Genomic DNA, 17096 nt, shown 5'->3' on the forward strand with positions numbered 1-17096 from the left:
AGTCATACATGTTTGGTTCATGAACAGCCTGTAAATAAACTTCGTTCCATAGAATTAAATAAATATGAAGACAACACTTATATTATAGATGATTTCGGCTATTGATTGATATTCCCTTCTGTACACCAATAGGCTCTCGAGTGCTAAGACTTATTTTCCGCCATTTTATATTCTGGCATCTCATAAACTAAACCCTAAAGGTGTACCCACAATTCTATAGTCGTCTGTAACACAACATCTTTAAAGGTGATATCTAAGTACAAACGATCTAGCTTTGTGCATGCGTTATAACATTGTTAGTTAGAGTTCCATTTCGTTAATGTTTGCCAGAACGAAAAATGGCTGCTCGGGTCGTTGTGTGACCTGCGATGTGACCGCAGAACGTTGAGCTTCTGACAGTCTTGTCTGAGTGTTGTTCCATCGGCATGGCAGGGAGCCGGCTGGAGAAGCTCGGAACCGTGTTTAGCAGGTACAGAATTCATTTTAGCACTATAATAAACACAAGGAAAGAGCCTGTGTGGTACATAGGGAAGATTTTTTTTTGGGGGGGGGGGTTCATCTTGCGTTTATTAAGTCGGGCATTCCACATGAATGATTTGCCTTGTAACATTAGGTGAATGTAAATACCATGGCCAAAACCATTTCTATTTATACTGAGCTACAGAATTATGGGAATTAAAAATACATAGAAAGAAATAAGGAAAATGATGGCATTTCTTGGGAAATGGGCACTTGGTCTTGAGTACTCTACAGATTTCCGTACAGCCTGGATATTATATGAGTAATTGTGATAAAAGTCTTGTGTTGCCCACATCTAGTAACTCATAGCAACCAACAGGGTTGTGGAGTCGGTGCATAAATCCTTAGGGGCACATTTACTAATCCACGAACGTCCGAAAAGTGCCCCAATGCGTTTTTCTTGTAATGATCGGTATTTTGCGATTTTTTCGTAAATTGTCGCGACTTTTTCGTAGCCATTACGACTTGATCGTAAATTGTCGCGACTTTTTCGTAGCCATTACGACTTGCTTGTAAATTGTCGCAACTTTTTCGTAGCCATTACTACTTGCTCGTAAATTGTAGCGACTTTTTCGTAGCCGTCGTGCAGAGTACGAAAGTTTCGGATTCATTCAAGCTTCAGTATCGTGACTTTCCTTGGGCCAGGTTGGAGCTGCAGAGTGCCATTGAGTCCTATGGGAGGCTTCCAAAATCATGCAAAGTCGGAAAGGTTTGCCCGCCGTTTACGAGCGCTCAATAAGAAAAAGTCGCGACAATATACGAGCAAGTCGTAATGGCTATGAAAAAGTAGCGACAATTTACGAGCAAGTCGTAATGGCTACGAAAAAGTTGCGACAATTTACGAAAAATCGCAAAACGTTTCCAATCCGATTTTTTCCCATTTGGGATTCGGATTCGTGGATTAGTAAATCAGCCCCTTAGACTCCGACTCCTCAGTTTATGGTACATTCCTTAAACCTAAAGTTTAAACAAAAGACAGAAAATGAAAACAATTAAGTTATAATAACTGGTACAGCAGAGAATAACTTTATTATGACTATTATCTGTGAAATAGGACATTATAACATTGTATTTTTTTTCATTACAATGTTATTTTATTATAAGTCGGAGTTGGTAAATTTTTCCAGATAGCCAAAATTGCTTCTGACAACACAGCTCTGGCAACCAATGAGATATTTGATATTAAAAGAGCCAACAAGTAAATGCTACCTACTGATGGGTTGCTATTTGTTACTAGACAAGTAACAAATTAAAGTTAAAACCATTTAGTACACCGAGGCTTTTCTCAGCTTAGAATCATTGGCAGTAATGTTTCCTGGCCATGGTCTGTAGAACCAGTGTAGAAAAGAATTTCAGATCATTATCACTGTTAGATGCCGCTGTTGTGTTTTTTTTTGCCTTTATCATTACTTTTAAACACTAATACAAAAAAAGGGAACATGTATATTAATAGCTACATATCTGATATATAACCAAGTAGCATTTTTTTAAAATAAAGAAGACTTCTAATTATACATAATTCTCTTCACATAGAGTACGAGATTTGTTGCGTGCAGGAATAATAAAACAAAATGAGAAACCTGTATGGTATGATGTCTATGCTGCTTTCCCTCCCAAACGGGAGCCTCTGTATGAAAAACCATTAAGGAGAAAACAGATCACTTCTGACATTGTGCCTTCTATTTTGTACAAAGAGGATATCATCAGAGCGTGAGTTTTTTTGTTTTTTTTTAACTTAACTGTCTGCCTATTTTGAATTTAATAAAATTACAGTAAACTGCTTCCATGTCATTAGTATTTATGTAAAAGTAATAGATTTAGCCAACAGTCTTTATTGGGATAATGTTACATTTTAAAATTCTATGTTATACACGTTATGTTTGGCTTCAACCAGGTGAGGTGAACTTTGCCCAACTTGGCCAAGCAACATTTGTGCCAAATTGGGCTTAGTCATCGTTTGGCCCCATGCATGGGTCATAAAGATGCAAAGTCAGCAGAAAATATCAGCACATGCATAGAAAGTTCCACTATAGTTTTGTTGCTGACTGAGTTGAGCTATGTAAAATTTTGTAAACATTATGTAAATTGTGTAAAACCAAATAGAATTGTTTTGCCACCAATGTGGATTTATGTTAGCTTGCATAGATTACATAGAAAAAAGTAAGTAATTAAATAAAGCAGAATTGCTTTCTTAAAATTGACAGACATATGGCCTTCACCTAGTTTGGAGCTTTCTGAAAAATGTGTTTCCAGATAAGAGATGCCATACCTGTATTAAAGTGATATTGTCACATTCCTATGAAAATCTGTAGGACCAAAATAACTGAAAACAAAAAACAGTGGGCTCTGTAATCTTTCCTTAGATTTCCTTAAATTGCCTCCCAAGCTGATCCCCCAGCACAGCAATACTTGTGTTAATGATGTGGTAGAGAGCTGCAGAACTCTTCCTGTTTTTTTCAGTCACACTAGGCTAGGATCAGAACAATTTTTTCATAAGCTGAACTACAAATAGAAACTGTACTGCAGCCTGTTAAAGGATTTTCTGCCTCCAGCACAGAATGACTGATGCAGATGACCCTCCACTTCGGGGGCATCAATTAATGTTGGCTCTCGCAAGTTCCGCTGGGTTGGGGGTGGCTTGCATGCACAGGAGATTTCAACTTATAATTCAGAAACCAGATCAGACTGAATGCAGGAACTAAGATATGTTATTCTGGGGGTTGTTTAGAGTAATTTTAAAGAGAGAAAAAAAAGGTTTCCTTTTTCTGTAAGGATTCTTTGTGTTCACCTTTCAAATAACTGCTGTTATTATTAAAAAATGGGATATTCATTTTAAAAGAATTAATTGTACTTTTTTTTTTGGCTGTTTTAGAAAATTTTATGAAACATATGGTAATGGACCAAGAGCATTTGAATTATCTCGGACAAACTTTAAGTCTTCATGTCAACGGTAAGATTGCACTTTTCAACCTATGTATAATTAAAAGCAGTCAGAATATAGGACTGGCCTTGATCACTAAACCAAAATAATAAAAATAATTTTATGTAATAGGCATTATGATTTCCCATAAATACTACTCCACCATACAAAGTGCAATTTAGCATGTGTACCAGATGGTCACTTGATTGATTTATCAACGTCCAAATTAAAAAATTGTTTTCCATTATTTGAATTTTTTGGGCTAAAACTTCCAATATTCCTATTATAGTTCAAAACCTTAAAAGTTCTAAAACCTTGCAAGTTCATGTAAAAGTCAGTGGGAGTTGTGCTAAGCAAAATTCAAGTCATTTTCTATTCAAAAGTTTTGTTTTTTTCAGCTTGTAATATAGTCTGATTTTTTGATAAATAAGCAAACATACAAGGTTTTTTAAAAGGGGAGTTTATTCAAAATAGAAAATTCACAAATTCCAAAGCTGCTAAATAAGCCCATCCGTGTTTAGTACAGCTGCAGCATAGAGTTGGTTACAGACATATTTTTATTTATTCCAGGGTGGAAAACTCGAGATAATCAAGATCATTTTCCATATTTTTTACATAAATATGAACTTAAAAGTGACGTGTGTTTCACACAAGTGCTAAAACTAGATTAAGGAGAACCCAATTAAACAATTGAAAAAACATATTTTTTTCATTTATTTCTTAACGAAAATGATTCAGTGTGAACCTCTAGTATAATTAGTTCATTTGAAGAGGGGGAATGAAAGTACAAGGAGCTAAAGGCCTCTTTTGTATTGGCGTGCTTGTTCATGAATTCAGTATCAGGAAAACAGTGAACAACAATGGTGTTCATGGTAGGGTCGCAAGGAGCCACTACTGTCCAAAAAGATAATGTAGGTCAGAAGAATAGCAAATTCTGCAGGGAGGGAACTGAAGTTCAGTAGAAAGTGGATCAAGCAGCAAGACAAAGACCCAAGTTAATCTATGATTCTCTATATTAAGAGAATGTAACCAGCCAGACATATTGTGTTTTTAATAGCAATAACATTTTCAAATAAGTTTAAAACCATTGAAAATTTGTAATTGAAGTATATTTTAAAGTTAGAATTACATTTCCTTTAACTGTACAAAAAATTGTTTTTGGGTTGTGGACCACTTCTGTAAGGTATATAAATGGCAGCTTATAAAACCATATCACATTACTAAAAAAAAAATCTGTTTTCCTTTTAGGTTAATAGCTATACATTTAAAAAAAAAAAAGGGAGGACAGATCTTTTTTTTTTTTTGTTAAGAGAGCATGTTTTTATAACCAACTGCATTAGTATCTTCATTTTTAAATGTTTTTATTTTAGATTTGTGGAAAAATATGCAGAACTTCAGAAAATGGGAGAAGAGGATGAAAGCAAGCTGTTTGAAGAGACAGGAAAAGCACTTTTAGCTGAAGGAATAATCCTTCGGAGAAAGGGGACATATGTGGTAAGAAACCAGTTTTTCCTCTTATACTGTACTAGGTTATAGGTTTTAATGTGGGGGTGTAATTCCTTTCTCATTCGGTTTAAAGGAGAAGGAAAGGTAAAAACTAAGTAAGCCTTATCAGAATGCGTCTCTGTGTCCTCAGAATAGAAACACCACATTTCTTTCCTTCTATTCTGTACACACGATCTTCTGTTCAGACTTCCTTCAGGGCACAGCACAAGCCTCCCTTCTCTCTCCTTTCTTCCCCTCCCTTCTCCCCCACCCAGCAGCAAGAGATACAGGCAGCAGGAGAGATGCAAGCAGGGAGGTGACGCCAAACCAAGCTAAAATTGCAGCTGCTATCTTAAAAGTAGAGAGGTTTTAGGGCAGTTTATTTGGGTATAATAAAGCATTCTACAGAATAAATATAGCGTTGTAGCTTGCACTTTTGTGCCACTCTATGGGGCTGATTTACTAACCCACGAATCCGACCCGAATTGGAAAAGTTCCGACTTGAAAACGAATATTTTGCGACTTTTTCGTATGTTTTGCGATTTTTTCGGATTCTGTACGAATTTTTCGGATCCAATACGATTTTTGCGTAAAAACGCGAGTTTTTCGTATCCATTACGAAAGTTGCGTAAAAAGTTGCGCATTTTGCGTAGCGTTAAAACTTACGCGAAAAGTTGCGCATTTTCGTAGCGTTAAACTTAACGCTACGAAAATGCGCAACTTTTCGCGTAAGTTTTAACGCTACGCAAAATGCGCAACTTTTTACGCAACTTTCGTAATGGATAGGAAAACTCGCGTTTTTACGCAAAAATCGTATTGGATCCGAAAAATTCGTAAAGAATCCGAAAAAATCGCAAAACATACGAAAAAATTGCAAAGTACCGATCATTACGAAAAAAACGCAATCGGACTTCATTCTACCCGTTCGTGGGTAAGTAAATCAGCCCCTATGCCTATGTTCAACATTAGTGAAAAAAAATTTTAAACTATATTTTTCATTGTTTTTACCCTTTCCACTGTACAGTGCTGCGTACATAAGTAGCGCTTTATAAATAAAGTTATACATACATACTGTCAACTTTGGTACCTGGGATCAGGAGATTTAAGCTTTCCATACCTTTCAAGATGTGCTTGTTTGGTGAAGTTGACAAACAAGGGAATCTTACCCCATTATGCACACCTTGAGGTGGCTGATATCAAGGCCTAAGCAATCAGATCACAACAATATTAAAAGAAGGCCTTTGAGGAAAGGACCGTATCAAATAGTGAAGCCCTCAGTCGTACAGGACCATCAAAGGGCCACATACACGGCCCATTAAGCTGCTGACTCTGCCCAGAAAGACTGAATTGGCAGCTTTTATCGCCCCATGTCTAGCCACATTTTAAGCCTAAAGACAGATATTTAGATTTCCTGTTATTTATATAGTACTGACACATTTCTACTGCAATTTACAGAGACTTTGTTCCCCACAGTTACCTTTGTCTCTGGTTTACACATTAGAGGGGTACAGGATTTATCACTTCAGTGCTGGGTTTGCAAATAAAATATTTGACTACAGCTACCTAGTTTTGTGTAAGGGTATTACGATTTAATCTTACAGATGTGTTGTGCACAATTACACAGCTTTGTACACCCCATTTGCTTAATAAATTGTGTTTGGAAATTATATATGGAATTGCAGCTTCAGTAGCAAACTCAGTTTTGTACAAGAGTAACATAATAGTAAATATTACTTAAAGGTTAAGCCAGTCTCATTCCATGAGAAGGATAAGACTTTAAAGCTCCTCTCCCAGTTGTCTTGTCCTTCCCTTGGACAGTATTGCCTGGTCTGTCTTTGTACCTCACACTCTGGGCTGTCTATTTCCATTGGCATCTAGGTAGAGTTTTCTGGATTTTGTTGCTTGGTTTGCTCTTGCTCAGACCAGATGGTTAGTTATCTTTGGGGATTTTGTAGCAAAAGGTACAAAGGTTGCTACAGGGCTAATCACATATAGCAACCAATGAACAAATAGCATTTATTTGTCACCTGTTTATAATTGAAGCATATGAAAAAGTGTCACCTTCAGTTCAGTGGTCTAATTTCATAATATTTTGGGGTTGTATTTAGTTCTGCCAGGCTTCAACAGAATCCCCCCTCTGCGAGTATTTCATATTTTAGTTAAAGAGAAATTTTCATGCATAGGCAGCAAGTAGAGGTTCATCCCTTTACTCATTAAAGCAGTGCAAGGATTCTCATTTGCAATACTGATGTAAAGAACATCTGTTGTATACAGTTACCATACGTCATTATCAATGGGTGTGCAAGCAAGCTCCCAAATCACCATTGTCCCCTTTTTTTTTCCTGTGGATTGTAATTTTGTACAACAAAGAACTATGGATTTATTTAAGTCCTCATCTTCTATATAGGCACAGCCTCAGCAGCCTCAAGAGTCAGAACGCCAGGATCCTTTGCTTGAAATGAACTTAAAGAAAATGCTGGAGGAAATACAGCAACAGCAGCAGCAAGAAGAAAAAACACAAGAGACTAAAAACAGTCCCACCCATTAACTTATATAAAGCTGATGCACTGGACTTAAATGCAGCACTGAAGAACATACATTTGTTCTAATGTTTCTGAGGCAGTGTATTTATAAAATGAACATCTGTTATACAGCACGTATATTTTTACCAAATTGCTCACATTAAATGTATTTACATCCAATTTGCTAACCCTCTGTTCTGTGGAAAATCTGGAGTTCTATGGTCATGTGCTATTAGAGTGGTGTGGGTTTTGCTGCACCGTAAGGCAACATATTTTCAGTGATTTCATCCTGTCCATTGCGCAGAACCAACTTTGTCAGTGTTAGTGAACTTTCATGTGAATACAGACTCACAGGGTATGAGGGAGTCAATTACTTCAACACGTGGTAGAACATATACAACTGCATTGTAGGTTTGGAGTGTGGCTCGTATTAAATACATATTGATTATAAAAAAAGGAAAAGATAAAAAGCATCAATTTTATTAACGCAACAAATGCAATGGGAAATTTTATCTTTACAGCTTCATGATTTGTTATGTAAATTTTATATACTAGGAAAGCCTGCAATTTTTCATATGAAAAAATTCTTTTGGCATGTATGATAAGGTGACTGGCAGTGGACTGATTAGCATTTATACATCTAACTTATTTAGAACTCCCTGTGTATAAACAGATGCACAATTATTGTGACTAAACAAGTTAGAAATTGTTAACACCTCTCTCAGATAGTATTTAAGCACACATACCAAAGTACAATTTTTCAGTCTTTATGACCTCTATCAGTATTTATGAAACGGGCACTAAGCAGAAAGGGAAACGCTACAATGTATTGGTTAATGTAGTGGTTAATGTAGTGCTATTAGTAAGATTAAGACGCACAGAGCTATTAGTAGCAGCTACTTGTCATGGCTACAAAAATGTTAATAAATTACTGATAATTGTCTCTCTCTCTGTGTTTTATCAGGGACAATTCTCAGTTTTTTCTATGGCAGGGTAATTTCTGGTGTATAGTCGCTGTGACAAAAGTAGCTCCTTTTCGCACTAAAACGTGATACAGGTATAGGACCTGTTATCCAGAATGCTCGGGACCTGGGGCTTTCCGGATAAGGGATCTTTCGGTAATTTGGATCTCCATACCTTAAAAAATAATTTAAACATCATTTAAACAGAATTGTTTTGCATCCAATAAGGATTAATTATATCTTAGTTGGGATCAAGTACAAGGTTCTGTTTTAATATTACAGAGAAAAAGGAAATAATGATAAGGAAATAAAAATTAGAATTATTTGCATATAATGGAGTCTATGGGATATGGCCTTTCCTTAATGCGGAACTTTCTAGATAACGGCTTTCCGGATAAGGGATCCTATACCTGTATTCAGAAATCTCTGAAATTTCTTTTTTCTCTGTCATATTAAAAGGCTATTCTGTATTTGATTCTAGCTAAGCTGCATAAATTCATTTTGGTGGCAAACCAGTCCTACTGGGTTTAAAGGAACAGTAACACCAAAAAATGAAAGTGTATAAAAGTAACTAAAATATAATGTGCTGCTGCCCTGCACTGGTAAAAGTTGTGTGTTTACTTCAGAAAGTCTACTATAATTTATATAAATAAGCTGCTATGTAGCCATGGAGGCAGCCATTCAAAGGAGAAAAGGCACAGGCACATAGCAGATAACAGATAAAACACTATTGTATTCTACAGAACTTATCTGTTATCTGCTATGTAACCTGTGCCTTTTCTCCTTTTTTCCAGCTTGAATGACTGCCCCCATGGCTACACAGCAGCTTATTATACAAATTATAGTAGAGTTACTGTAGCAAACACACCAGTTTTACCAGTGCAGGGCAACAGTGCATTATATTTTTATTACTTTAAAGCTCTTTCATTTTTTGGTGTTACTGTTCCTTTAATGTTTAAACGTTTTAAATTACAGGAAAAATTCCTAATCAGAAAACTCCCAGATTCCAACCATTCTGGATATTTTAGATACCTGTAGTTGTATATACTGTACAGCAAAAAAATAAAATACACAATGCACATATGCCAATTTTAGTAGGGAACAAAAAAGGCCCTGCTTATAACATGAATTTATATGCAAGAGATTTAGACCCATTTACCCAAAAGAATCTCAGTTACAGATCTATTTCAAAGTTTTTTAAAATTAAAAATGTATTATTTTAAAATAATGTGTTATTTTTACAATTAATCACCAAACAGAGATATATAATGTGGGGCATATGAAAGAGTTGTTTGAGCTATACATATTTGTAATGGCATTTAATGGCATCCAAAGCATCATTATGATTTTTGTCTGCTGGTCTCCCATTCCGAGACTGCAGGGAAACAAAAGAAAACCATCCTAGTCTCATCCTATCCAGGCAGAGCCTCTGCTCTTTTTAAAAAGCAGACCCTCAGCCTAATACTTGTCAAAAGGCTGTTAGGGTAGTCTTAGTTTTTGGAGGACTGCCAGATTACTGAAATTTAAGCAGACATAAAAATGCAGCATGATTACATGAGAATCGTTGCAGTTTAAATGAAGTATGCTACTAATCAGTGTAACTCTGCTACTTCATGTTTTTATGCATTTTGCAATCATCTGATGATCTGGTAACAATTAGGGATGCACTGAATCCTCCACCAAAGATTTGGTTGAAAACTGAATCTAAACTCTCATGTTAACATTCAAGTGTAAGCAAAAATGTTATTATTTAGGGGGGAAAACCCAAGACTCAAGCTACCTTGTTCTGTGCTTTATAGTCACATGACTTGTATTCAGCTCCTTCAAGTCACTCCAGATTGTGCTGAATCTGAACCCTGCAAAATAAAAATGGGAAACTTTCTGACCTGAATCCTGGATCTCTCCTCCAGTTCCACGTCCAAAATGGGGGTTCCTATGGCCTCCATGTGGGATGCGGCGCCATCATGTGGGATGCGGTTGCCTTGAGAGGAAACTTTGGGCGACTTCCAGAAATCGTAGCAACGCGTATGCCACCCCACCGGCGATTTACATGCTTGCCGGTGGGATGGCATTGCGGGGAGATTAATCACCCGTGGTAACAAAGATTTGTTGTGGGGCGACTAATCTCCCTGTCTGTCACTGCCCTTAGAAAAAATTAGTTTTTTTCATTGTTTCAAAAACTTCTAAGGGATTAACTCCACAGGAGATTTTGTTAAGATTTTGTGGGTCAGAGTTTATCTGATCTTGTTATGCAACACCATGCAACATTATGCAGCACTGCGCAACAGCACACGATTTTGTAGGATCCCCACAGCTCTAATGTAAAGTTGTGTCAGATAAAGTCAGATGGTGTGTTTTGTTTATGCAGCCACATCCAACAGTTAATGTATTTCAATGAGAAAAAAAAAGTCTGTCAGACACTGACAGATTTTATCTTGTGAGATGAAGGCGCAGCATGCAGCGTTTCCTTTTGACAGGCGTTTTGTCGAATGGCAAATCTTCCATGTAGTTTACACATAAAATTTTTCTGTCAGACCCATGTGACTACATCCGACTTATAGGATGTGTTTTGTCGATCCCAGAACATCTGGCAGAAGCTCCCACAGAGTTCAGCCCTGAAATCACTAGGGATGCACAGAATCCACTTTTTTCAGATTTGACCGAACCCCAAATCCTTTGTGAAAGATTTGTCCGAATACCGAATCGAATCCGAATAAGGATTCGGATTTGGTTTGGCCAGGAGCGTTGGATTCGGGCAAATCCGAATCCTGCTAAAGATCTTGGATTCGATGCATCCATAAACATGAAAATGGGAATGTTGATAAAAGGGCCTCCAATTGCAGCATAAAAACAACAATTAAATACAAAGTTAATTCAATATACATAAAATTCCCTAATGCTTTTCATTTTGTGTAGCAAACATTGATGTAAATAAAAAACCCAAAAGAAGACTTAAGAAGTCGGCTCCTTATTTCCCTAATCTCACTTTCTCAATACCTTGTAATGAAAAGAATCAAGTGTCTTTTCTATTAAGTTGCACAAAATGTCTAGTTCCATTACTCTTTTCTATAAGCTGGATTCTTTACTTAACTCAAATGCTCTCTTACCTTCTCTTTTAAAGATTTGTGTATCCTACATATGCGTCCTGCATTTATCTACTGACATGTTTGAATGTCAGAAACAGTATGCTGTATGCAATGCAGGCTAGTTTGCAGACTCCTATTTTTACAATGGAATTCTGGGGGAAAAACTGTAAGTTAAAAAAACATGGTGATTTGCCTTTTTAATGAGCACTGCACTTGCCTTTGTTTCAAACAAAAATATCATGCCATCTATAAAAGACACAGATCTGCAAGGTTTGACTAAGGACAAACTAGTTTATTGCTTTCCTTCTGTGTCCATAAATGCTAATAGCACTGCTATAATCTGTATATTGCCATGTGTTGTTCTGTGAATGGGAACAGACCAAGTACATTGAGTACAAGCATATTTCTTTCTCCAAATGAAAATAACAAGAATGTTCATATCTTAAGAAGGTCCTTTAGAGGATAAATTATTAGCCGCTGAGTCTGGATCGCACAGAAAACTTTTGTAGCCTCATTTCTACTTGGTTATGCACTGTCTAAAAATGTACTGTAATTAAGTGATATAGCGGTACCATCAGCGAGTGTTAAATGAGCTAGCAGGGGACAGGGCACGCTGCTGATGAGACAGGATGCATACGCTATAGGGGGTGAGAAGGGGAATCAATTTGTTGTGCTCATTATAGAAAAAATGATTTCTAATCTAAAACTGCTCATCCAGCAAAGCGGCTTCCAGCTGAGAGTCTCTGGACCTGGGCAAAGACCTGCCACAGGAATATGTTGGCATTTTATTGAAATAGATGCTGAGATTAATAATGTTTCATACCTGCAAAATGAGAAATAATATGCCCCACATAATAACAAAAGCCAGGCTTTAATGAAGATTCCCTGAACTTTATAACTTATTTCAATGCCAATATATTTTCAGTAATTCTATTTGAAGGGAAATGATCGTGTACACGTGCTCTGTTATATAAGCTGACACGGTTCAAATGGAGGCGCTTAGAAGGCTAAACCTTTACCTTATGACTACATTATTTATTAAGCAGAAAGAAGCAGGCCTCCAGCTTTTACTGACACCTTGGGGGAGAGGAATGAGCACTTGTACTATCATTTTAAAGGCTTGCTGCATTTGTTTTTTTATGATTCCTCTGCGTTTTTGGTTATCTGCATCATTCCAGAATTTCCCCTTTTAAATATTTCATTTCATTTTTATGCACTTTTTAATAGTGCTGGCCATTTTGCATAAAATTGCATATTTTACAACTACCATGTGGTTGTTTCCTTTTCTCAGTCAGTCTTCTAAATAATCCCATTAAGGGCTCAGAATTCTGCGGTGATATAAACAGTGGAGTTTCCGAACAGAAACTTGGTCCATTGAAATATAGCTAGAATCTAAGCTTTCAAGCAGAACTAAAGTTTATCAATAAATAAGGCTACACATGTAATACCCTAGCAATGGAGATCTGTGCTCAGTAGCTCCCTATTTGTTTTTTTTCCCAGCACAAGTTCTTGACTACTGTCCACACAGGAAAATATTTGAAACTTTACTTGGCACAGTAAAATCTCATGGATAACCTTATATACCATTAAGGGTAGCAGGGTCAGAAACATGGGTTAAGCAGAAGAGACTAGGGTGCAAAAAAGGGGGACACTAGGCCATTCCTCATCTACCACCATACCCCTAGTTCTGGCCAGCTGCAGTAGCGGTGATGCAATGCACTTACCATTCACATAGAGCAGTGCTGTCCAACTGGCGGCCCGCGACCCCCCTCTGTGTGGCCCCCCACCTGTCTGGCTGCTTTGATGCCTTACCTTTGAGTAAGGTTTAAATGGTATCAGTACTGAGATTAACTGGCCCCCTGCATGGTTCTCACCTCAGATTCAGGCTGTAATCCCTCTGTATTGTTTAAAAATGTAATCCCCTGTGTTTTTCACACCTTTTAGTACCTGCATTGTTCACCCCCTGCAGTGTTCACACCTCAGGCTCACCCCCATTGTTCACTTATTCACACCTCAGACATAGGTACTGTAGGCAGAGTATGGCACACACAGGCAGCATAGGGCAGGTAGAGTATGGCACACACAGGCAGCATAGGTCAGGGAGGGTATGGCACACACAGGAAGGGTAGGGCAGGCAGAGTATGGCACACACAGTCAGGGTAGGGCAGGCAGAGTATGGCACACACAGGCAGCATAGGTCAGGGAGGGTATGGCACACACAGGAAGGGTAGGGCAGGCAGAGTATGGCACACACAGGCAGGGTAGGGCAGGCAGAGTATGGCACACGCAGGCAGGGTAGGGCAGGCAGAGTATGGCACACAGAGGCAGCATAGGGAAGGCAGAGTATGGCACACACAGGCAGGGTAGGGCAGGCAGAGTATGGCACACACAGACAGGATAGGACAGGCAGAGTGCTGCCTGTGTGTGCCATTCTCTGCTTGCCCTATGCTGCTTGTGGGAGGTGAACCTGGCAGGGGTTTGTTGAGGGAGTTTGTTAGCAGTTGGAAATAGCCATTAAATGGTCCCTAAGGTGTGTAATTATGTACTGGGGGTTGCTCTGCTATCCACAGGGGAGGAGGCGGCGGCGGCATATGGAATTTAAGGGTATATCTTAATATGACATAATTCTTTCACATATGAATGATGGTTGATATCCCCACAGTAAGGACCAAGCATTTGGGATTTTGCTGTGCTACCACCATTGTGATAAAATAGGTGTGGTTTGAAGTGGGTGTGGTTTCAAAAAGGGGAGTGGTCAAAACTGCCTTCCATTAGCGTCCCTCCACCATGTATGCTAGAGAAATTCCGGCCCTCGGCACCGTAGAAGTTGGACAGCACTGACATAGAGGAATGCATTGCTGCTCCCACTTATCAAACCTTCCCTGCTCCACATCAACCCCAGTTCACATCATTACCTAGCTGGTGAACCCACTTCCCCACATGCCATACCTCACTGTGGAAGGGCGATCGAGGGCAAGCAATTAAGGGTGAGGCACCCGTAACATTTGGCCCGGCACTATATTGGATAGTAGGACTGAGTGCCCTTTACCTGCAAAGATATTTATTCGCTTCACAATTATCCCCATTACTGCTGTGCCAATGTTCATCCAACATGGGTGATTTCAATTCTCAGCAATTTCGTCCTGTGCACTTAGCAATGGCCCCTGTACTAAGCAACCTTTAGATCAATTTTATAGTCTAGCTGGTCTAAAACACTGGAACGGTAGTCCACTTCATTCAGAATTTATCAGCCATGAGGCAAGTTGAGAACAAAACAGAGCTATCCCCGGAGACAGCTTTGGGACTTTACTACCCAGTGCTTGACAAATATGTCTGATCTGGAGTTTATACAATGATTTAGTCAGTTACACAAATAAGCATGCAGAACACAAAATTAAGCTTTACTCTCTCATATAAAAAAGAGACCCAGAATCCTGACTGTACCTATCTTTACGACAGCTAAAATTACAACACAACACAAAATGACAGCTAAATATTGCCCCACAATCCCAATTTCCTATCTAAAACACAAAATGATGCGGATTATAGTAAATGAAACATTAGCACATTTAGCAAAGTGCAAGTAGCTATGTTTTTTACCTACAATGCAGAGCAGTAATAAGCGCAATATAGCAATGTACCTGATGCAGTTGTGGCTAATGCATTAAAACTCGCACAGCTGCTTACGGGCTTTCACTTGCTGATTAGACCTAAATGAAATCTTTGGTCAGAAGAATTAATATCCTGACAATGTTTTAGGCACCGCCCAGCAACTCTAATCACTGTTTTTGCAATTACCAATAATTTTCCTTTTTGAGTGCTTTCTGAAATATAAGCATTTTAGAATGTAAATAGCAGCCTTTTGGCTTAGCTGAAAGTCAGCAACCTGAGGGTTAACTGAATCAAAGAAGTGCCTGACACTCTGGGCCTTCAAAAGGCTGTTGAGTTGAAATCTGTCTAGTCATATAAAACTGTGTGAATATTGCAGAAACCACTTAAAATAGACAATGAATGTAAATTGCTAGTGTTCAGAGGGCCATTCTGAATACGTTTATACCTATTAAGTTTTTTTCGGATTGAACCCCTTTAAGTCCTACTGTGGGAGAGAAAATCATCTTCTTGAAAAGTGCACTGGTCCAGGGTACTTTTGTCCTGAGGGTACATCTGAGGCATCTGGAGACCTGTGCTTAGGGTGGCAGCCAGAGGGGGTGGCCCTGGGGTGCCTATATAATCTATAAAGTAGAAAGAATGAAAAACAATAAAAACCCTGAGGGGTCCACAGTAATTCTCCCACCCAGGCATGACATCACTTGCACCAGAAGTGATGTCACGCATACCTGAAGTGATGTCGTACACGCCAAGAGTGATATCACGCACACCGGAAGCGATGTCACACACAGCCGTGTGCATGACGTCATTTCCGCCATCTGGGGTGTACTTGGGTCCGGTGTCCAGGGTGGTCTGTTTCCTTGCAGTAGTATGACCATTAAAGGGTAGATTTATCATAAGGTAAGATTACCACCAAAAAATGCAGCCATTTTTTGGTCATTCCTACTGGATTTTTAGAAGCATATTTATCAATGGGTGAAAGGTGGAGTTCACCATTTGTTAAAAAACGCTTTAAAAATTCCAATAGGATGGAATTCAATTAATAGCAAGTGGGTGAGTTTGTGTTGAGCTCTAAAGCTGCGGCAACATAACTTAAAAGTTATGCAGAAGAAAAAAGAATAAACATCATTTATACAGCGATTTGATTAAGCTTACTAACGTTTAGAAAAATGTGTATATGATTTCAGTGGAGTCCTCCATTCCACTCAAAAACATAAACAGTGCAGGAAGCATGAGTTATCCTCTACAATCAAAATATGCAGATACTTAGATATAGGCATATATATACTGTATGCCTATATATTGAAAGCAAGCAAGTTGCAGGTAAAACTAGTCTCTGTGTAAAATGTTTAATGAAGCAGTAGAATTCTTAATGGATCAGATGAAAGTGAGTGTAGGACTGGCTAGACCTGGATGAATTTGACGTAGTTGGTGTTTTTTTTCATTCACAATTTTGAGGTATTAAAGTTTTTTTTACATGAGTTTTGCATATTTATACATTTTAATAAATAAACGAGCATTTCAGTCTATGAAGATTTTCATTTATCCAGGTCATGGTATATCTAGTATAAATAAATTTGAAGCAACTGGACTTGTTTAGTAATCATTGAAGACGTTTCACTACTCATCCGAGCAGCTTCTTCAGTTCAACTGACTGGTATGGGAAGACCTCAGCATATATACTCTTCCACTAATCCAATCACAATGCACTATGTAACTCTTCAGAAAGGTGACATCTGAAACTCACAGAGGTGTGAATGCTGTGGAGTTACTTTGAAAGGATTACCCAAGTATCATGCAACTCTTCAAACAGGTGTTACTTGTTAGAGTTGCATGAATGGATGTGTGAAGAGTTCTGAAACTGCCGGGGTACAGATGTTAGAACAGCATTGTATGAAAGAGGTGTAAAAGAGGCCATTCATGTCAAAGTGGAGAAACCATCCCTTAACAGAGGCGGGGGACTTTCGACACCATCTGTCTGCTACATACAATG

The 17096-nt window shown here is 38.3% G+C and overlaps 1 protein-coding gene across 1 annotated transcript; it reads left to right on the forward strand.

Moving 5' to 3' along the window:
• Positions 1 to 193: 193 nt before the first annotated feature.
• Positions 194 to 7626, forward strand: mrps23 (mitochondrial ribosomal protein S23). Its single transcript, XM_002932272.5, has 5 exons — positions 194 to 469; positions 2053 to 2229; positions 3392 to 3469; positions 4810 to 4933; positions 7332 to 7626. Exons 1-5 carry the CDS (start codon positions 426 to 428, stop codon positions 7470 to 7472), a joined length of 564 nt encoding a protein of 187 aa, XP_002932318.1. The 5' UTR covers positions 194 to 425; the 3' UTR covers positions 7473 to 7626.
• Positions 7627 to 17096: the final 9470 nt, after the last annotated feature.

This window comes from Xenopus tropicalis, chromosome 2 (genome assembly GCF_000004195.4).
Source record: "Xenopus tropicalis strain Nigerian chromosome 2, UCB_Xtro_10.0, whole genome shotgun sequence".
NCBI lineage: Eukaryota > Metazoa > Chordata > Amphibia > Anura > Pipidae > Xenopus > Xenopus tropicalis.

Excerpts from the sequence above, each read along its gene's own strand:
- mrps23 (XM_002932272.5), top strand. The coding sequence starts at position 426 with ATGGCAGGGAGCCGGCTGGAGAAGCTCGGAACCGTGTTTAGCAG. Across the intron at positions 3,470-4,809 it reads TTTAAGTCTTCATGTCAACG|ATTTGTGGAAAAATATGCAG; the intron begins GTAAGATTGCAC and ends TTTTTATTTTAG. Across the intron at positions 4,934-7,331 it reads GGAGAAAGGGGACATATGTG|GCACAGCCTCAGCAGCCTCA; the intron begins GTAAGAAACCAG and ends TCTTCTATATAG.